The 22579-nt window shown below is 41.0% G+C and overlaps 2 protein-coding genes across 2 annotated transcripts in view; one reads left to right on the forward strand and one right to left on the reverse strand.

Annotated features, from left to right (window-relative positions):
* Positions 1-8638, reverse strand: part of Vps50 (VPS50 subunit of EARP/GARPII complex) — an 88018-nt gene extending 79380 nt beyond the window's left edge. The window contains exons 1-2 of the mRNA XM_051151984.1: positions 8473-8638; positions 2274-2342 (exon numbers count right to left, since the gene is read on the reverse strand). Of these exons, the coding sequence (XP_051007941.1) occupies positions 2274-2342; positions 8473-8505 (102 nt within the window). The 5' untranslated portion in view covers positions 8506-8638. The remainder of the gene's footprint in view (positions 1-2273; positions 2343-8472) is intronic.
* Positions 8639-13335: 4697 nt separating this feature from the next.
* Hepacam2 (HEPACAM family member 2) overlaps positions 13336-22579 on the forward strand; it is a 34457-nt gene continuing 25213 nt past the window's right edge. Inside the window, exons 1-2 of the mRNA XM_051151985.1 lie at positions 13336-13492; positions 20692-21042. Of these exons, the coding sequence (XP_051007942.1) occupies positions 13414-13492; positions 20692-21042 (430 nt within the window). The 5' untranslated portion in view covers positions 13336-13413. The remainder of the gene's footprint in view (positions 13493-20691; positions 21043-22579) is intronic.

Consider the following 22579-nt stretch of genomic DNA (forward strand, 5'->3'; position numbering starts at 1 on the left):
TCATATATCTGAATTAAAGTTAAACTAAGCTTCACTGAGTAAGCAATCACAGAACGCGAGTCTTCTTAGCTGTCAAATTCAGTAGTGACTGCAAGCCTGATTCCAGTCTACCGACTGGAGCATCATCAAAACCCTGCCAGCCCCCCGACCCCATCCTTGTGTCAGTAAACAGAGAACAAACAGGCATGAAGAGCTGGGGAGGCGTTCTTCTCATAAGGCTAGCTGCCGCTTCCCACAGTAGCATCACTTCCTGTTAGTGCTCTATCATCTAGGAATTCCTTAGGATGTGCCCACAAGACCAATGTGTAGATATCCTGAACCACTTTCACCTGCCGCCGATCTTGTGACCCCAGACTAAACACTCTACCCGGGGCCAGATATCTCAAAGAAACACAGTAGAGGGGCCATAAGAAGACTATGCATAAATCCACTGCCATCACTATCCCCAAAACCATCAGATCTTGGGGTTTAAAGACAACAGACCAGTCCTATTAAGAAATTCATGTATTTTTAATGAATTCACTCATCAGCCTGAGATTAATTTCAAAACATGTAATAAAGTTAAAGTTGAGGTATGTTCACAATATATAATCATCAAACAGAAACAACTGTGTACCAGTAGGAGATATGGCGAGTCCTTGTTTCCCAGCTGCATCTCATTCATTTAATAACACATTACATATATATATATATGAAATACCTAAGTCTTTGCCTGAACTACTTCATGCAAAAGGGTTATTAGCATTTTACTGTTATCAGGCACTATGCTTACAGCTGAACTCAAATAAAGGAAAAACAGTAAGTGCGAAATTTACTTCAAAGGTGAAAGTGTCTGAAGGAGATGGGAACTAACACTGAGGTGTGAGAAGCCGCAGATAACTGAGCAGGAAAGTCCTACATCAAGGAAACAGCTCCTGTGCTCTCAAGGATGTGAACTGCGGGTGGGAACGTGAACGAGCCCACCCATAGTTAACTAGAAACGGGCCCACCATAACATCCTATGTACAAGTCCTGTGCATGCACCCCCAAAAGACTCCTGGCCACATAGCACACAGCACATCAGTGCTCACTGCAGCATGAGTCACTGTAGCTAACAATGCAACCAACATATATACAATACAATTTTCTCCAGCCATTGTATAATTTACAGAAAAATGAACATAATGATCATACTAAGCAGAGTAACTCAGTCTCGAGGACAAGCATTGCATAATCTCTCCCGCTTACAGATCCTAGACGCTACAAGTATGTACAGCCAGGTGTGAACAAGTGACATGAAAGCAGAAGCGAACTATCTGGAAAACAGAAAGGACTGACTCCCAAGGAGGACGAGGGCTGAGAGGGGGCAGGTAATGGGGCATGGAGAGGAATGTGATCAAAGGATACTATGAAGTTGAGGAAAATGCCCTTCTATAACCCCCTATAATAAAACTAAAGTGTATGATAATATAAAAGAAATTTCTAGTAAGGGAGAAAAAATATTTTGTCTCAAGATGTCAGACACAGCAAACAGAAGAGCCCTTTTACTTATGATGCTCTGGGCCTAGAGGCTGAATTCAGCTGTAGACCACCAGCCTCATATGCATGAACCCTGGGTTCAGTCCCCAGCTGTTTAAAAACAAAACAAACAGGCAGCCCCTCCCAGTGATCCTCAGATTAAAAACATCTGAACTCCTCTATCTGTGGGGACTGTGCCTTACACCAGAGCTCTCTCTGAGCAGCAGCAGTCCAAAGCCAGTGACAGCAGGGTTAACAAGGGCTGCCTGTTCTCCAGGGGGGAAGCCAGGAAGCTTTCAAGTGGCATGCATTAAACTTGTAAAACTGGGATGTTCGCTTGACTATCATGGGATTAAAATCTGAAATATATCAGACTTGGATTTCACTTGTTTATTCAAAATTTTCTGCCCAAAGGAAAAACATAATTAAATATACTTAGGGGCTCGGAATGCATTAAAAAGTCAGTAATAAATTATTTTACCTGTCATCTTCAAATTATAGCAATAAAGTAAGTAAAATACACACACATATGTGTATATGTATATATATCTGCCTTCAAGCTAAGAATTGGATATAATAAGCCCTAACTTTATTAATTTTGCAGTGTTTGCTTTACTAGTGAATCACATTGCAGCCCCGCATAATGAAAGCAAAAACACCACCTAGCTTATCACAGCAGCCACCTGCTGTGGGCAGCAGCGCTTCAGAGAAGCAATCAGTGCCCAGGCGGGAGTCTGTTCTCAGGAAGTGAAAACAGCACATATGTAGATCAATACCTTTCCAGGGACCCGAAGACTCTCAAAGGCACCAAGATCACTGAGGCTGTCCGGAGGGCTTTTCAGACCCTTTAAAGAGAGAAAGAGAAAGACAACCACAATTTAATTGTGCTAAAGAACTGTAAAAAGACAGAACACACCTGCTGAGACAAACATAACAGTTTTAAAATGAGATTTTCCTGCTTCAAGATACAGGGAACATACATTAAACGAACAGTTGTCACTTAGCACATATGGTCTGCTGTGAAACACGTAAGTATGTGCTTAAAGTATTTTAAAATGAGAGAATTATGTGGCTTTGTCAACAGAGAAACAGAAGTCTATCTTAAACACAACTTTAAAGCAATCAAAAGAAAGCCTTCTATAAACATATACTCTTATTTAAATCATTAACAAATTCACATTGAAAACTGATCCAAGCAAGCCAGAGTGTTATGATTTACAGATAAAAATACAATAGCCAACTGATGCTAATTAAAGCCTAAGCAAGCCCTTCATTAACCGTGATGGCTTCTCACTAACAGCGTCAGTTCCCACTGCCTAAGGTGAGACTTGGGCCCCATGCTTTCTAGCTGTTCTTTACCGCTTTGGTAACTTGTCCCTTCTGTGCACACCAACTGAATTCTGAGAGCCTTACACATACCAGGGGGAATTAGGAAGACAATAGGAGCTCAGCATCTACACTTACTTCAAAGCCCCACCTTTAAATATGCTATTTAAAAAACTAGTGTTAGTTCAGACTTCTGAAGAGAGACTTACAACACACCACTGCCCTTTAGGTACCTCATCCGGACCCTTTGGCGTCCTTAGTCCCGAAAATATATAATGTGCTTCTGAAAGTTACTTCGGACTTAGACTTCTCTGTAGTTGTAGGGGAGCTTATCTTTCTTGCTACGAGCTATCACCAGTGACATCCCTCACAGTATTTCCCCACCATTCTCCCCACATTCTCCAGCACCCCTTCCCTCCTTCCTGTTATCACTCTCCCTCCTTTCTCCAAGAAATATAACACCAATGCACCTCCAGCGTCAGAATTATGTCCTCTCAGGAGTCTTTTCACAGCCCTCTGCTTCAAGGCACACAGTCTTCCTGGCACAACTAAGAACTGTGTGCACTAATACCACCCAGGCAACATTTTAAAGGCCCCAAGGTCCTGCCATGCACCTAACGAGTAGGCACATTTGGACTGGGGTCAGGAATCTGCATTTTAACTAGCACTTCAGGTGACTGCGAGAATTGTTCATGCTTCGGAAACACAGCTAGACATTTTCAAAACAATCTCTCAGCCAATTCAATGAAGTTTTAAATATGAAGCGCACATACTTCTTTCACATTTTAAGTCTTAAGGAAAGGAGAAAGCAAATACTATTTAAATGTCTGTATTGCCCAGTGGCTGGCAAAATTCCAAAAGAAAACAAACACTAAAAATATAAAATAAAAAATATTAAAGTAAACTACTGGGGAGAAGTTATTGCTCAGGTTCCAATCTCTAAGTACCCAGCACTTTGTTGTAACGGGGCCACCCAACTGACTGGAGCCTGCAGTTTCTAGGAACGCTTACTGGGATAAAGTCGGCTGCAGTCTAATGTGCCTTGCAATGCAGTGTGTGTTGGATCCTGTTACAAGACTTGACCTGTTTGTACTATCCTGGGTTTTACTAGCAACTCATATGAAGCATCAAAAATGGCAAGGCTGGCTGAGACAACTAAACGTATATGCATATATAGATCACCTAGGAAAGCAAAACTCCGTGACTTAATTCAGATGACACTATTACTAAAGTATCATTTCAATGTGTAATTAGCATGTCTTTAAACATGGTGTTTTGTTTTGCTTTGTTTTTGTTTTGTTTTTTTTTTTTTTTTTTTGTTTTTTTGGTTTTTGAGCCAGGGTTTCCCTGTCCTGGACTCACTTTGTAGACCAGGCTGGCCCCAAACTCACCTGCCTCTGCCTCCCGAGTGCTAGGATTAAACATGTTTTAAAAGTGTAACTAATCTGACAGAAATCCCAAAATGAATATAACATGTCTATTTTCTCGTTCCCTAAATGCCAGAATGTGAGTGTAACATAAATCAGTATCTAGAAACAGGTTTCACCGCTAAGTTACTACACAGTTATCAACAGCAAGCGTGGCAGCTTTCTGCCAAATGTATAAAATACGAATGATAGAAGCCGGAAGGCCTGTGGCAGGAGCCAGCAGAGTGGAGCGGACTCCAGCAGAGGCGTCCTGGTTTGCACACTGGCTCTCAGGTGGCCTTGCACAGCCCGCCTAGCCTTCCTGTGTGGGACACCCCAACCCAGCGATAACTCAGAGTTATGAAGGATGTTATAGAGGATGAAAGATACGGTTCCTGTGAGGAACCAAGCAGAACCTGCGACCTTGGAAACATCTGTTAAGTTTTAACGCTTATACTTAGCATTATTAGGATCACAGAGAAATGGTTTTTCTTTTAGGAAAATAGAAATGAAGAAAAAATTAGGACCTACATATATTTAAATATATCTGACACTCAAGTGTAATTTAAGACTATAGGTTGTTAACCCTTCTACTATCTACTTTTTTAAAGTTCATACTAAAAACAAAATAAGTTTTCTGCTATTTTCATCTAAGGCACAAATTCACTGCTCTAACTGTGGGGTTCTGCTTCTATTAAACAAAAACACTGCTATTATCCTTATCTGCTATCTGATACTCATTTCTAATTGTTTCTTTTACAATTTCCCCAATTAAAAGTATGTAAAATTCAGCATTGATAAATCTGCCTTTGCACTTTCTTTCTCCAAATCAGATCAGTAATACAGACATTTCCATTACAGCTACATGAGCCTCCTGTTCCTCTCATGAGGCGAATAATGCATGTCCTATTACAACGACAGGGCATTTGCAGCTGTCTGAGTTTCCTTCTCTTCTCAGCAAGGCCTGAGTGCTTATCATTTCTCTCCATCCTTCTCCCTAGCAGAGTTGTCTTGATCCCATCCTAGCCACAATTTCTCCCCCACCGTTCCATAAGAAATGCTGTTGTCAGGGCTGGAGAGATGGCTCAGTGGTTAGAAGTCTCTCCCAGAGGACCTGGGTTCAATCCCCAGCACCCACATGGCAGCTTACAACTCTCTGTAACTCCAGTTCTCGCAGATCTGACAGCCTCACAGACATAAATGCAAGGAAAACACCAATGCACGTAAGATAAAAATTAAATAAATTTATATAACCTATATAGTATAAATTATAAAAACAAAATCTTTTTTAAGAAGAAAGGGAGAGGGGAAGAGAGAAGAAGAGAGAAATGGAGAAAGAGAAGAAGGGAGAGAGGGAGGGAGAGGAGGGGAAGGAAGTGCTGTTCTCAGGTCCCTGATGGTCCCCCAGGCTGTTTGGTCCCAAGCTAGCTCTCACTCAAGGCTTACTTGGTGGACCTCCAACATCTTTCAAATCTTTGTTTTTGATGCTTGCCTCTCTGTCCAAATCTATTCTGTAAGTACTTGTTAACCACCGGCTACATGCGGGCTGTCATTGGGTCGCAAGAGACTTCACCAGTCCCTGGGAGCTCCTTCATATTCTCCTCTGCAGAATCCATCTCTTAACATGAAATGGAAAAAGCAGCTTGGATTTTCCATGTATCTATAGTCACTCCGTTTGCCTTCAGCCAATGTTGTCTGTCTGTCCATCTGTCTGCTTCTGTCACCTACAGACTTGTAACTCCTAAAGTCTTATTCATGCCTCAGATTCTTGCCTATAAACTGAGACACACTTGGCGACATCTCTCTTCTTAAATTTCTGAGTAGCCTTCACATAAATAAGTCTAAAGGCCTCTTCCCTAAAACCACTCCTCCTCCGGTGCCCTCTATCTCAGAAAGTGCCAGTCCCACTCTCCTAACCACAGGGGCTAAACCAGCTTGGGCCATCCTTGCCATTTTACACGATACGTGAGGAAATACTCCTAGCTGTCCATCTACCAAGGATCCGTAGTCCACCCTCTTCTGTGCATGCCCACCCTGGATAAGGCCCATACGCTGTACCACTTGGCTCACTGCAGCAGCCTCCGTAGTCTCTCTGTTCTTGCTCTTTTTCTTTCCTAAGTCCATTACTAAAACAGGGGTCAAATGGCCTTTCTGGAATGCTCCATCAGACCACATGGCTCCTCTGACTGTCATTTCACTCAGAACAGACCACATGGCTCCTCTGACTGTCATTTCACTCAGAATAGAAGCACTGCTCTGACCTATAATGTTCAGTGTGGTCCTGCTTCCTGCCCTCAGCTCCCAAGGCTTCTTCCTTTATCCCCTTTACTCTGCCTTCATTGGACCTGGACCATAACAGTCCCTGCCTCGGGGCATCTGAATTTGTTCTTTTCCTGGTATCCCATCACCTGGCTCACCCTCACTTCTCTCAGGTCTTCTGCACCATCTTCCCACTGTGGCTTTCTGTGGACACCCTGTATCTAAAGCTATAATTGATCCTAAACTGTCAAAACTCCCGAGGCCTCCTTATCTTCTTTTCCTCAAACAATCTTCACCATGTCTGCCTTAGCGCTTGACTGTTCTGTTCACTGCTGCCTCCTCCACGGCTGGAATAGTGCCTGGCCTATAATGGAGCTCATCTGCATAAGGCAGCGAAGAAAGTGCAGCCTTCCCTGCAAGCTGTTTGGTTCTTCACGCATACACATTTTCATAAGGCAAGGTCCAAAACAAAAACAACAACAAAATCACCAAATGGTATTTTGGTGCACACCTATGGTAACAGAGACACCGAATGGAACACAGCATTAACCACAGGAATAAAAAGTCCAAATGCAGCAGCCCTAAGGAAGTTTAATAGACACGTGGTATAACAGACAAATGACCATAGCACTTAACAGGCAAGAACAAACAGATAGAAAGCAAAACCAGAGTGTGGTCATATAGCACCCGAGTGGCTGCAGGTCAGCTCCTAGCTCGTCTGCTTTCTCTCCTCCCATCTTGGGATGGGGCAGCCTTCAAACTCATTCTCATGTAAGGAGCAGCAGGAAGCACAGGACCAGTGTTCAGCAAATGTGAAAGGCTGCTAATTGCCTCTACTCACTTACTTGTTTGTTTGTCTTACAACTCACAGAATATTTTTTCCTATTTTCTTGACACCAATCATCTAAGTTTGAAGAGATCGTGTACGTACTGCCCAAAAGAAATTATATGTTAATTGTCTCACCTTTGCTAAAATTCTTAATTTTTCAAACATGTAAAGAAATCATTTGTATTCTTGTTCTCTTTTGTTTAGAAAAATAAATTACAAGTGAAACTTTTGAGGATTCTACCAACATTTCTAAGCCCCATTGATATAAGTCATCTAAACTACACTTGTTTCTTATTAAAACAAAGAAAAATGGCAAATCCTAATATATGCCACAGTCAAAACAAAGGCTTCTGAAATGAGATGAGCAATAAATACCTAAAAAATACATTTCTGCAACTTCTTGAAGGAAGTTGAGACACAGACACAGTATTAGGAAGCCCTAACATCCGAGAGACAGGATACAGAGCAGTCTTAGCCGTGGCTATCATTCTGGCAAAAACAGAACAAGACCATTGTTTTACCAGAACAAGGATTTTTTTTTTAAGTAGCAATACACAAAGAATGCTCACATTTACTAGCTCACTGCTTACTACACTGCGGTACTTTGAGATAGGGGGGAAACACAAAAGCAACTGTCATTCTCATTTTCAAATCCAGAAAACAGCTACATGGTTTGGAGAGTCGCCCCCAAACCACCACGCTACCAATGTAGACTACAAAAAGCCCTGTCCCTTCGCCTTCTTTTCGAGTCTTCTCTACTGCATAGACGCCCCCGCCCCCCACCTCGCCGCCTCCCTTCCTACGGCACCTATTGATAAGCCACCGCCCGTTAGGATGAAGGGGGACGCTGCAAAGCAGCAGAGGCTGTGCTGGAAAGACAGCAAAAGCAAAACCGGGGAGACAAAGACAGCCCAACCGTCTGGTTGGCCTTGTCTAAATGAATGTGTCAAGGAAGACACTACCCACAAAGAATCGAGGTCGGAACCAGGAGGCTCAGGGAAGTTTTCCGGGGTACTTCTTAGCCGCCCAACACCCCTGAGACCTGCTACCCGCTGGAACTTAAGCCTCCGCCCACCGCCGCCCGCGGGGCTGGGCGTCTCGGCTCTTCTTTCGGTCCGGAGGGACAAGGTCTTTGCCTCAAACAACAGAACTCACCTGCCGGGTCATAAGAGATTTGATTTTTTGCATGTCGAAGTCGAGAGACGATTACCCTGCCGCAGAGAAGTAACAAATCACACAAGATCACCAGGCAGCCGGCTCCAACACAAGGAAGCCATAGTGAGTAATCACGTGGAGCTGCCCGCCTGGGTCAGCCTTCCTTTCTCTGAGCATCCTGGGAAGTGTAGTCTTCCGGCTGCAATCAAAGAAGGGAGCCAGCCTAAGGACTATATTTCCCAAGAAGCAACGCTTCAAAGAACTGAGAATCCTCCAGGTCCAAGTCATCACCTAGACTTGGAGAAGGCTTGGGCGAAATGAATACGTAAGACTTGGGTGGTCTGGCCATTGAGCTAAACAAATTCTGAGGAGACTGTACGTAGTCCATTCTTACAAGATGCACTCTGGCAGTGAGAGAGAAAGCATACCTGGGCTGGAGGGGCGAGGAATGAGACTGTGAGACTGACCGCCATAAAAATCATTCAGACAGGTGTGGAATTTCCAAGTGTGCCCTGAGGAAAATCGTAGGCCTAAGATGCCGATTGCCAGCTATAGGACTTCTTCATTCTTGGCATTCCCTGTAAAGGCTCTAGTAAAATCAAAGGATTTCGTCCAATGCCCTCCTAACATTTTTCTACCTGCTTTAGCAAAGGCAGTTTATGGTAGATGCCAGTAACTGTGAGACCATGTGTGACTATAAAGTCCTGCTCTCACCGTTCGTCATACAAGGGAAAAAGTAACACGGGAACTTTGGTGACTCAATTTTAAAATGATTTCAATTTAGGAGACTGTGGGAGGCAGCAAACCCAGAGCTAGTAATAATAGGTAACAATGAAAATTTACGAATTGAGAGAAACTCCGTTAATGACTTCGTGTGTATAACCACATCTAGCTGCATGAACATCTTCTTTTTTCTTACAACTTTTCCATACAATATTTTCTGATCAGGTTTCCCTGCTCCCAACTCACTCTAAATCCCCCCCCCATCCTAGATCAGCCCCACCTCCTCACCCACCCAGATCCATGCATTTTCTTTCTTCTCTCTCTAAAAAACAAAACGTGCAAAGAAACAACAACAACCACAAACCAGAATAAAAAAGAGAAGAACACAAGAGACACAAACACAAGCCCATACGCCTGAGCATCTTATGGAGTTACTGTTATCTCCATGTTAAAAATGATTAAAGATGTGTGGAGAAATTAAGGTATTTGTCTAAAGTTGTTGCAGAGCTGTAAACTGATTACTCAGATGCTTAAAGGCTTCATATATGATGTTGTTAATGTTGTTACTATTCCTCTGATGAGGAGATGAGATGACAGCCATACCTAAGCTGTACGCATATGTGGCTTGGGCTGAGCCCAGAGCATTTTTATCTATCCCTAGATTTGGACCCTGATAGCCTCCATACAATCTAATATTCTGCAAGCTGAGACATAGGCCTAGAATGTTTTCAGCCTCTGAGACTTACTGCTGAATAAGCTCACCCTTTCCAGTTCTTTCTGAAGTCTGACTGGCTGGTTCAACTCAGCTGTATGGTTCAAAACTCCTCTCCAAGCTGACTGATACACACTGGCTTCTCTCCACTTCTCACTGAATTTCTCTGCTTGGAAAAATTGCCTCTGAATTCCACAAACTGAACAGCATGTACTAAGTGGGTGTCTGTATTCCAGCCGGATCACATAGACCTCCTAGTCTTTGGATGTGATCCTTTGCCAGAACAGCCATGTTACTAGATTAAAACTCCTCTACTTTATGTTGAGGAGTGATTCCTAAATCATGACAACCAGTGCCTCTAAACTGCATTAGTTTAACGTTTATTATAAAAACATTTATTATAAAAATCAAGCATAGGCCCTCTGGGAAGCAGCAATTGCCAACCTTACTGTTCAGAGGCTTGGACACCAGCAAGGGATCTGCAGGTGCCTCCTCTAGAGGGCAGCTCTTCTGCAGGTGTACTTCTCTTCCGGGCCAAATGCAATTACAACGTTGATTATTGTAGTGAATGCTTTCCTTCCCCAGTTCATCTTACATACGGTTGTCATTCATGTCATCTTGAGAATTTTGCCAACTCTCCTCTATTATTTTTCCTATTGTAAATAATTCTATTAAGAGATCTGTGTTAAAGATTACATCTGCTTGAAATGGACGCAGTAAATAATCACTATGTAAAACAAAACCAGCCTAATAATTTAAATGAACTAAATAGTAAGCCATGTGTGGTTGGCAAGGTTGGAAAGCTGTCCTGCCCTAATCCTACCTATCTCTCTCTCTCTCTCTCTCTCTCTCTCTCTCTCTCTCTCTCTCTCTCTCTCTCTCTCTCTCTCCCTCTCCCTCTCTCTCTCCCTCTCTCTCTCTCTCTTTGTCTCTCTGTCTCTCTGTCTCTCTTTGTCTCTCTGTCTCTCTTTGTCTCTGTCTCTCTGTCTCTCTCTCTGTGTCTCTCTGTGTCTCTCTGTGTCTCTCTGTCTCTCTCTCTCTCCGTCTCTCTCTCTGTCTCACACACACACACACACACACACACACACACACACACTCCACTCCTTGTATTCCTGGGAATGCACTTATGGACAGAAATGGTTTTAGGTTAAACATTTTAATGCAAATATAACTAAGGACAGTAAAAACTGAGGATATAGGACCGTTTCTTACAGAAACAGTTGGTAGATTATCAATTGTGCTATGAGCTACTGTGGTGAGACAATGCCACCCCACCTCCCAGCCTCAAACATTGTAGAACCCAGGCTGGCCTAAAACTCTGCCTTTGCCATATGTAATGCCATATGTTTTTTTATACCGAGAAAACACGTTGGAACTATTTTTTTTTAAGAATCCTGACAGTTTGGCAGCACTTGAAGTTAATATTTCTTGTATGACTTCAATATAAAAATCCTGAATTCACAAATACTCTCACAAGCAGTTATATTCACCCACCTACCACTAGAGGGCACTTGGCCCAGGCATGCTGTTCTTGTACCAATCACACATGTACTGCAAAAATTTTAATGTATATAATGACAAAAAAAAAAAAAAAAGTACAAGAGTGGTTCATTCTGGTGTTTAAATTCTTATTGTAACATCTGCTATTTCCTTCTGTCACAAAATGTATATTTTAAATATAAAGTTAGGAAAATACTGGACTATTTGTAAGTCCATTAAATGTACGTTTGACACTAGGAAAACCCTGCTGTACTGCCTTTGTTTCTCACATTTCTTCAAGGATCCTAGAGCCCTCATAATGAGCCATACTTTGGCTTTACACTATGAAGATCTTATTTACGAGGAGAAGCGTAATTGGGGGTGTGGGAGCTTGTGTGGTATGTTTAAGTCCTGTGGGTTTTTGTGTGTGTGTGTGTGTGTGTGTGTGTGTGTGTGTGTGTGTGTGTTTTGTTTTGTTTTTTCCAATTGGCTGTTGTGCCATCTGATATGAAAATTTGTGTGTGTGTCTTAAGGAACACCTGAGGAGCAGACAACTTAAGCTAAGGAGCACAAGAGGGTGTACTTATGGGGAAACGCCATCAAAACCAAATGAGAATTATGTTTGAATGCTAATTGTCAGTGACTAAGAGTGTTCGCTGTAGTCAAGGATCTGAGAAGGAAAATATACATCTGGGCAAATAAACTGAAATGAACATGGTTAACACTACAACAGATGTGCATGGGTGAAGATTTAGAGAGTGCAGGGAAATCTGTAGTCCTTGACTGGGCTTGAGGACACTCTTGACATACATATTTCTGAAGTCTGGAGCGTTGTAAAGCCACTCACCTGTATCAAGGACTCGGGTTTCCCAACAGTACTGTCTTTGGCTTTAGACACTTTCTCAACAAGTTGGAAGCCTTAATACAAAGAGTATTTCCAAAGTTGGTTTCCAGAATAACAATTGTTCCTTTTTCTATTTAATAACATTTGAACAACAGGCTTCATTTGAGCAGTTAAAATTAAAATATCTGCCTTCCTTCCCCGCTCACCATTGCGTTTCTTCAGTGGGGCTTCCCTGTTAGAAATTACTTGTGTTGGGATTCTACTGGCTTTAAGTCAAATTTTTCTATATATGTTCCACTTCCTGCTGAAAGCTTGGGCCGGAACCTTCTCACAGATGATAGCTCACGTGTAGCTTACCAAGTGAAGCAAAGTTGTCAGACCACCTAGTTATGTGACAATGAAAGGAGCTGGGCTAGAAAGATGGAGCCGGAACACATAGACATGACTGTGATAGGTTCCCGGTTCACTTCCTCTAAGCTTCAACTGAGAGAAGCCAGCTTCAGGTATTATCTGTTGGCATGCGCTATATATTATAATATACATAATATATGTGCTATATATTATGCACAATGCATGCCTCAGCCCCACTGGGAAACAGACCAGTGATTTGTTTTAAAATGTAAGATGAACCAATAAAACCATCACAGCCATTTGTAATAGAAAAATATAATGCAGAAAAAAATACTTTAAAACGCATTCTAGTGCCCTGTTTTGGTTATTTGGTACAGTCTTTCCATGCTAATTAGTAACTTCATGAAGATGAATAGCTACTTGGCAAATTCATGAAGGACTTCAATTTTCGTAGAAAGTATTTTTTTTTCAAATTTCAAATAATGGCATAATTTTATGACAGGAAACCAGATCTGGGTTTTATTTATCATGAGATCACCCAAAGAGATTGCTTTCCATTTTCTGATTATGAATTACTCAGTATAATTTTATAAAGCTATGCTGAAAAATTACTGAGAAACTATTCTGAAAGCCGCAGCCCTGTGTTCTTGCAAAGCACATAACAGGTGTTCCTACTCCCTGTGTCCTTTGTATACACAGTCATTCTGTATTCAAATCACAGAAGCAAGAGGCAGGATAGGGTCTGTTACCTCACTGCTAATTTCCCTAGCAAATAAGCCAGCAGCTGCTGGTCCATGAACCAACTTGCCACTGAGATCAGGGCGCGGTGTGCATGGGACAGGATGCTTTCATGGAGCTCCTCAGCAGCATGGTTGGGACCTTTCTTTGCAAAATATACCTTCTTCTTATAGGTAAGACTCTGCATGAACTGGCTTTTAGGTACTTGGGGTTTGGGTTGTGGGGGTTTTGTTGGTTTTCTTTGTGGCTTATTTTGGTAGGCATAAGGTAAATATTTGCTTTGGGCTGTAGATTTTCTCAGATAATTGAAGACCAGGTCAGAACCTTTTAACAATAACACAATGTTCCAGCAAAGAAACAGGAACATGTAGGAGAAACGAGGTGCAAGAAATGATTGCTTTTGTTTCCTTGGAGGAACAGCTATTGTCAATGGGACTCGCTAAGAAAGTTAAGGCAGTATAAAAAGCTCCCGAGTCTCTTCTTTTCCCAAGGCTTACGGATAGGCTCAATAATTTTTAATAATGAATGTTTTAATTGACAAATGTTCTAATAGTGCATTCAATTACAACACAGAATGAAATTCAAAACAATTCATAGTAGTGGCTTTCTTTTAATTAAAATATCACTTAAATTAAAGATAGTATACAAACTGTTGTTTCCTCTTTAAATATAAATATTGGAAAATGTGAAATTATAGCTAACTGACAAATGAGAGAAATGTGTTTATGTGTTTAAAAAAATCAATGTTCCTCAATGTTCCAAAATGCCTTTAGTTTTTCTCTTTGTCAATGACTAGTCCTTTTTTTTTTTTTTTTTTTTTTTTTTTTTTTTTTTTTTGGCTGTATCTTAATATTTTTCTCTCATTCTCTTTTGTTGTAGAGTTTGCCCCCCTCATATCATCACATGCTTTTATCCAGCAATATTCTTTTCATCAACTGTCCCATTTTCCATTCTTTCTATTTTAGGTTTTAAAAGCCAAGTTAGTTCCTTGTTGTGCTTACATTAATCTGATAGAAGTGTAAAGGGACCTTTATTCGTTACAGAATAGCTTAGATATATAAAACAATTTGAGCTTTGGGTTTTGGGGGCATTTAAGGCCTTATTTTCTCTAATATGTTCTGTTATTTCTCATTATAAACATGATTACTATTCACGTTGTATGTGATGCATATAAATCTCACTGGCATAAAACTGCCATCTGTAAATGTCTGTTTCTCATAACTATAGTCGTCTCAAGTGCTGTATGGCCATACTATCAAATTTAACCCTGTACCATAGTCTATGTTCTTTATAAAAGCATCTGTGACCATAATTTCAACATCATTCTTAGCTATTAAGTGATTCTGTGTTAGTTTCTCATTTGATGTTTGCTTAAAAAAAAAAAAAAAAAAAAAAACCAGTGGAACTGCCACCTTTTCCCTTTTTTTTTTTTTTTTTATGTAATTGGCCTTAGAAAAATTCAAGAATGAATTTAGTTGAGAAAATTCAACTAAAATAAACTTATGATGTACTTGCAATTTCTCCCAAGTTTAAAACTAAAGTTGATATTATAGGCCAAGATCTCCGTCCTCACAGAAAAGCACTTTCTCTGAAAGTGGTGAGTCATAAAGGTCCCTGAGTAACGTGCAATTCCTTTGGCTTTTACAGTACTGACTTGTCTTTGCACTTTCAAAAGATTTTAAAAATAAGCTCCAACTATATAGTTAAATAGTACATTCAAGATACAGATTCATAAATTCCTATTTTTTTCTAGTGATGCAAGAGTTTATTTTCTGTCAACAGTAGTTGTGTTTTGTTTGCTAATACTGTGTGTGCTAATGGGGAAATAAATACCAACTATTTTGAGCTGCCGTAGAGGTCACTTTGTAAAGCCTGGTGTTTATAATCAATACAGTAGGACTGCTGCCAGGAGTCCTTTGTTGATGGAACAAGGATGAGTTTTACAGTCTCCTTTCAAGTATTCCTTAGCTTGCTATCCTTTTCATAGGTACCGTTGCTACACACATCTCTGAAGTGAAGTTATTGCTGTAATTTTGTATGCCAGCTTATGAGAGGTGTTTTTAATGTTCCTCCAGGTTGCTGTTAGTGCCTTAAAGGCAGAAGGTCTTAACAGTTCTCTTACATTCAGGAAGTACTGGCCAATCTAATAAAACCAAAATTCTCATTTATGTGCAAATATTTGGAATATCAAAAGAAAATTAAAATTTCACTAATATTTCTATCATTTACATTCCTGAACTTTTTCTGCTTGTACAGAGGGAGCTTGGAGAAAGCTAGTCTTTTATGTTTTCTCATGCGACTAAAAAAGCTCTTAAAATTTTTCAAAGTGAACATTATTTTCTAAATTAGTAACCACTGTGTCTGTTACATTTATAGCAAGAAACACATCAATAGATATAATGTGCACTTTTAAAATGCACAGGAAATATAATGCTACCTGTTTATTCTCTGAATCTCAGGTCTTTCCTAATAGGAATGTTTTAGGTACTCAATAAGGAAACGCATTCCTTGTTGATACTTGTTACCTATATCTTGTCCCATAAAAATAATATAGGCACTGAGGGTAGTAGCCCACACCTTTAACCCCAGCACTTCAAGGCAGAGGCAAACATATCTTTGTGATTTCTAGACCAGTTAGGTCTGTACACCAGCCAGGACTTCATAATAAGAGCCTGTCTCTAACAATAAAATAATATCCAAATTAATAATTAATAATAATGACATAGGTAATCTCCAGGCAAACTACTAGCATAGCAGCTGTACTGTGTGCACACATACTTGGTAAATAATTTTTCATTTTATATTAAAGCACTGAATATATTCAGAAATATCTTTGACAATATATTATTTAAGGCAGTGATATATAGCTCATCCTCTTCAATAGCCCAATGAACTAGTTTTCCTCATTTATATGGTGAGTGTAAGTGCCATGTAAATTTTGTTGCTTTCACTCAGTGTAGTGATACCCACCTCTGACCCCCTGTATTTAGGAGGCTGAAGAGGGAAACCCTCAGTTGCAGGCCAGCAAAGGCATTTTAGTGAGGTCTATCTAGTAACCTCTGTCTCAAAATAAATTGTTCCTACTAAGGTAGTTTAGTTATTTTCTGAGGGGAAAGGGCAGAGGGTTGATTTTTAAGCAGGGTCTCAGTTTGTAACCCTGGCCGGCTTTGAACTTACTATGTAGATCAGACTGGGATCTGTCTCTCAGAGATCCACCTGTCTCTTCCTCCTAAGTGCTGGGATTAAAGTTGTGTGTCACCAATCTGATCTATTAAAGTGACTTTGCCTCCAGGCTGCAGTATTTGTGGTACATTTAGTGTCTTTTGAAAATAAGTTTTCTCCTCATAACTTATTTAGGGTCTCTAAATTATCCTGCTCGTAGTTGAGAGCCAACGTTGGAGTCAAGATTCAAAAGTTAGTAACCTTTTCTTTCTAGTGACGGTGCCTAGCAACCATTTCCAACACGGTAATGAAATTTAACCCAATTCTTTACAACCACGATTACACCGACTAAACTATAGAAAAACAGAAAAGCAAGAACCTCTTCAGCCACTTCCCCAAATGAGAAAAGCGGATTGGCTAAGATCATATTCAAGCTTCGTGCACCCCCATCTTGGTCTAGCAACGACTCCCAGGCTGAGCTGAGAGAGGCCCCGTAAATGTCCCAGTAAGTCTCTGACAAAGCAGCTCCATGCCAGAGGTAACGCCACCACCCGCCCCCACACACTCTTCCTGTCAGCAGCCATGCAGTTCTTTCCCGTGAGTTCTCAGCTGTGATTCCCAGCATAGCCCCTTGATTGCTTGGTAACAAACGCGGAATTGCCAATTTGTCAGAGCACAGGCAGAGATTGACAACTTAATATGTGGACTAAATGCTGCAACTCGCTATTTCAGATTCCTGTGAGCCCTTCTTCCTCTTGAAGTGGCTACTCTGAGAAAAGTACCTCAGGATATTGAGCACCTACGTAATTAGAGATCAGAGAGAGGCCTGTGCGTCATCGAGTATTACCGTCTTTCCACACACAAGGCAATGAGCAGAGACTTAAAATGGCATGCTTACCTAAAACCGCATTTTCTCACTAAACACTACTTTAAGACACGCATATCTCCTTTGTCAAGACTTCGCATTTCCAGCTTTGACAAAATATCATATGAAATATTCTCTCTGCAAGTTTAGAAAATGCGCATGATCCTAACTGTCTTCATTTCAGGGCAAATTGCAAGTGATGAATCTAAGAAGTACTGGTGAACATAGCTTCAGGGGAGTCTAGGATCAGATATGAACCCTGACTCATGGCTAGTAGATATTTTCATATGTAGCCAATGGGGGAAAAAGGGAACATAGCAACACAATACAGTGAAAGTTACGTTTTTCATACCTCAAAATAGAAGTAATAAACTAAAACCATTTTTATTTACTGTCCATCAAAAAACTCTGTGTCTCTAATTTCAATGAAAAACACAGAGATGCATTTTATTTGTTAAAAAAAAAAAAAAAACCCACATATCTGAGGAACCGATTGGCCCTTGTTCCAGCTCCCACCCCACAGCCCAGTGTCTTTGTAGCTGTCTGACTGTTGGAGCGTCTCCTCTCTCGCAGCCCCTGCTTTCACATAGCCTTACACATCACCAGTTGTAAGACACTGATTTGCTCACCACCTTCCTTAGTTCTTCCTACACTGTCCTCACAGAACCCACCACTCTTTTGCTTTAAGCAACTCTACTCTTTAGATCTTCCAGCACCCACTGCCCTCTTCTATTTTTAATCTCTCAAATCAGGAAAGCTCCAGTTTTAACATTCTTGTATACTTGCCCACACAGAAACAAACCATGCACCTTATAACACCTTTGACATGGATGAGCTAAAGTGAAAGTGTAGTGTGGGTTTGTCCAAAGTACATGGAGAGCCCAGGAGCCTGGCTACGCGGCATGCCCAGCCAGCTCTCCATGCTGGGAAGAAAAGAGACCACTGACCCCTGGTAGGACTTGATTCCTCATGGGATCGGAGCAACATGTGTGAGCTTCTCCCTGGAAACCACTGGAAAGACAAACAGACCTTTCTGCCTTTTTTTTTTTTTCTTCCAATTGCCTTCCATAAGTTGGTTTAGATGAGGCTTAAACCCCTCACATTTCCTGGAAGCAATGAAAATGGAAAGCAATTGAATAGGACAAGCATTTTATGTATGTAAGAAAAGAGAAATGAGAAAGAAAAAAAAAAAAAAAACCTTTGGATGCGCCGCAGCTACCATCGTCTCTCACCTACTCAGTTTCATTCCACCTGCATCTGGCACTGCATGCTTCACCATTTCTGTTTCTGATGAGTTCATTCCCAGTGCCTACAAACTCAATTTCATGCCTTACATTTCAGCCCAGCCTCTTCCCCATTTTTCTCATTACACTTTCAACAAAGTTACTCAAAGCATGTATGCTTACTGTTTTAACTTTCTGTGCCATTCTTTTTTTTAATTGTTTTAAATTTTATTTATTTGTGTTTCTGTCTCTGTCTGTCTGTCTCTGTCTGTCCATCTCTGTCTCTGTGTGTGTGTCAGGGGGTGTCACAGGAGAACATGAAGTAGGGAGTTAGTTCACTTTTTCGACCATGTGAGTCTTGGGGACTGAACCCAGGTTGTCAGGCTTGGTGACAGGTATCGTTCTACACAGGTCCATCTCACTAGCTCTGCACCACTGTTTTTCTCTTGGTGTTGAAAATAGTCTACATTTAAATTCCACACATTACCCTATTATTTCAAATGATCCTCTGATGGTCACTTCATACCAATACCACCCACTTATAAAATGAAGCAAAGAGCTTTCAGAGTTCTAAAAATATAGTATCCTGAAAGGACTTTTTTCATTGCAAATGGTAAAAATATATAATATAATTTATTATATATAATACATAAAATATAATAATATATTTTATTATGCATATTATATATATTTACACTTCACAATGGTATATATACTAATATATAAATGTATTTGTTATTATTATTATATTGGGACATCTACAAGTTCCAGAATCTAAGAAACAATGTGCAAACATAATATATAGCCATAGCAGTGAGTTCGTGGGCCCAAACAACACAGCCACTGCACAGGACTGTACATTAGGCAGAGCTCTGTACCTCACATCTATGCAGGTCTCTAATTGTATCCTAAACTACTTTTAATGGGTTTAATAATGAAAGCATGATCACTATATCCGTTCAGCATGGCCTCTTGTATGTCCAATGATCACCTCAAGATGAGTATGCCCTAAACTGACTTTTGATTTCCTCACACCACACCCAAAATTAATAGTCCTCTATCTCCGCCCCATGATTTACCTGCCAGCTGCAGCTCCATTATTCCAGATGATTTAAGCCAAGCATGTGAAGGTGCCCTATCTTCCTCCTTGTACTGTGTATCCCATCTTGCAGTGCAGTAGCTCATCTTTTAGGTCACATCAGCCCTCTCTCACGTTGCTCACTGCACCGAGGTTCGGGACAACCCCCATCTCCCGCCTGCTTTGTTGCGGTCACTTTCCAGGACATCTCACTGCTCTGCTTCTCTCTGTGTTCGGTCTATTCTCATCCCAGCTAGTGTGAGACAAGGAAATCATTAGAAGAGCTGTGTCCCTCTTCTGATAGCAAAGCCACAATTGCATTTTCATTGTACATAAAGTCGCCCAAGACTCCCGTGGTTTTACAATCTCACCCCATTTGTCCTGCTTATCGCTCGCTTCTCCTCCTCCACTCTGTTCCATCAGAGCCTGCCCTTTGCTGTTCCTCAAGCACCAATCAGAGTCCTCCCTGGAAAAGGGATAATTGGCTTTAACTGAATGCGGTTTACTGTCACTTTTACTAGGTTCCTCAGATTTGGTGTGACTTTAACAGAAAAAGAAAGGGACGTCCAAAAGTGGAATATTAAGCTATTCCAGAAGGCTTTGCAGAACTATCTTGTGGGGGAAATAATCCCTTAATAGATCAGGAATTGCATAGTTTCACAAGGATATGGCATTGGCATAATCAAATTTCAAATTGTTTAATGGTTTTATTGGACTTCAGAGCTCATAATTGTTCTCGGGTCTTCATTCCCTATTATTCTGTAATGGGAGTAGATAATTACTTCTGCTTCTTGGGTTTTTTTTTTCTTTTTGGCCTTGCCTTTAGAGAAGTCATGCAACCAGCATAGTCACTGGGTGGAGTCTTTGAAATGCAGAAAGTTTCAGAGACAAATATTTACCTCTCCCTGGTCTGAGAATAGTCGGTACTGAGAAGGCTTCTTCTTGGAAAGGGATTCCCACCTGACTGGCTTCTCTCTGCAACTGTGCTTTTGTACTATGAGATGTGGCTCAGAGTGCTCACAGTTTTCTTTCCCTGTGTGGCAGGTACTTGTTTGGGGCTGAAGGTAACCGTGCCATCACACACCGTCCATGGCATCAGGGGACAGGCCCTCTACCTCCCTGTGCACTATGGCTTCCACACTCCGGCATCTGACATCCAGATCATATGGCTGTTTGAAAGATCCCATACGATGCCCAAATACTTGCTAGGCTCTGTAAATAAATCTGTGGTTCCTGACCTGGAATATCAGCACAAGTTCACCATGATGCCACCCAACGCATCTCTGCTCATCAACCCACTGCAGTTCGCCGATGAGGGCAACTACATTGTGAAGGTCAACATCAAGGGAAACGGAACTCTGTCCTCAAGTCAGAAGATACAAGTCACTGTTGACGGTGAGTCCTCGGCAACAGCCTATGGGAGGCCAGGTCGGGTCAGCAGAGGCTGAGGGTACCCAAGCTTCCCAGGCTTTATGGTCCTGGCCCTTGCAACGCTGACTGACTTAGCTAACCCTCAACCCCCTACCCAGTGTCATTCCCCACCTCATAAAACTTTCTGAAATTTAATTATATGTGTGTATAAGGGAGGCACCCAGTGCAAAGCACAAGATCTTCAAGCAGTAAGCAAAACTTACTGTTTTTTTAAGGACTTATATAAAGAATAAAATAAGGGCATTTTTATTTTCCCATTTGTAGGCTATATGTCCTGGGAGGGTCCCTATTTTTAATCATGTGAGCATTTTTATTTGGTATAATGTTTAAGGGAAAACGACTTAAGGACTTTATGTTATGACAATAAAAGTTTGCAGGAATGTTCTCTGAGGGAGAGTGGAATTACCTAACTTCCAGGCATTTGTTTTTTCTTACTAAGATTTATAAGTGGCACACCTTGAATATACTATGCACAAAATTCAATTTCATGTATTTCTGTCTACTCTTTACTTGACAATATATCTCATTTGGTATATATTAAATTGATCCTATTACTTCCTCAGACCAAGGCTTTGTGTACATCGCTGGCCATCCTGTCTTCTCGTGATGTACACCTAGTCTGCAAGAATATCACACTGGCTGCTTTCACACACACCCCTTCACCACTGTCACGCTCACACCTCTAACTATATCCTAAACTGTTAGAATAGCTTGCTTCCTGGTCTTTCTGCTTCTGCTCTCATACCCTCCAGCAAAGGCCTGTCATAGCTATCTCATTCAAAATGGGGGTCAGACCTGGTGGCACTCAGAGGAAGGACAGCAGGTTGCCAAGAAGAGACTTGATACCCTATGAGCATATACAGGGGGAGGTAATCCCCCTCAGGAACAGTCATAGGGGAGGGGAATAATGGGAAAATGGGGGGGGGGAGGGAGGAATGGGAGGATACAAGGGATGGGATAAACATTGAGATGTAACAAGAATAAATTAATAAAAAACAAACAAAAACAAAAAAACAAAAAACAAAATGGGGGTCAAAGTACTAATGACAACAGTCAGAGCCCAGCACACCCAGAACCTATCTGACCCCATTCTTCACCTCTGTCCATTATACTCTCTGTTCTGGCCACACCAGTCCCTTGCTTTTCCTGGAACAGAACAAATGTACTCACAACTCAGGGCCTTTGTTCTTACTCTTTACTCTATCTAGACAGCTTTTATTCCAAAGATCATTTCCTTTATTTCTTTTAGGCATCATCTCAATTGCCATGCCTGTGAAATCATTCCTGGCCACTCTACATGCTCTATAAAAATATTATCTTAGTCCAAAACAACAACAACAACAACAACAACACACAAACACACACACACACACACACACACACAATGGTCACTGCCTTTATTTCTGCTTTTCTCTTTGTTCATCTAACTTGCCATCACCTGTTAATAGTATGTGTATTTAATTTTTTTTTGTTTCTCTTGCATGACTGGAACATAAGGTCC

This window comes from Acomys russatus, chromosome 10, assembly GCF_903995435.1.
Source record: "Acomys russatus chromosome 10, mAcoRus1.1, whole genome shotgun sequence".
NCBI lineage: Eukaryota > Metazoa > Chordata > Mammalia > Rodentia > Muridae > Acomys > Acomys russatus.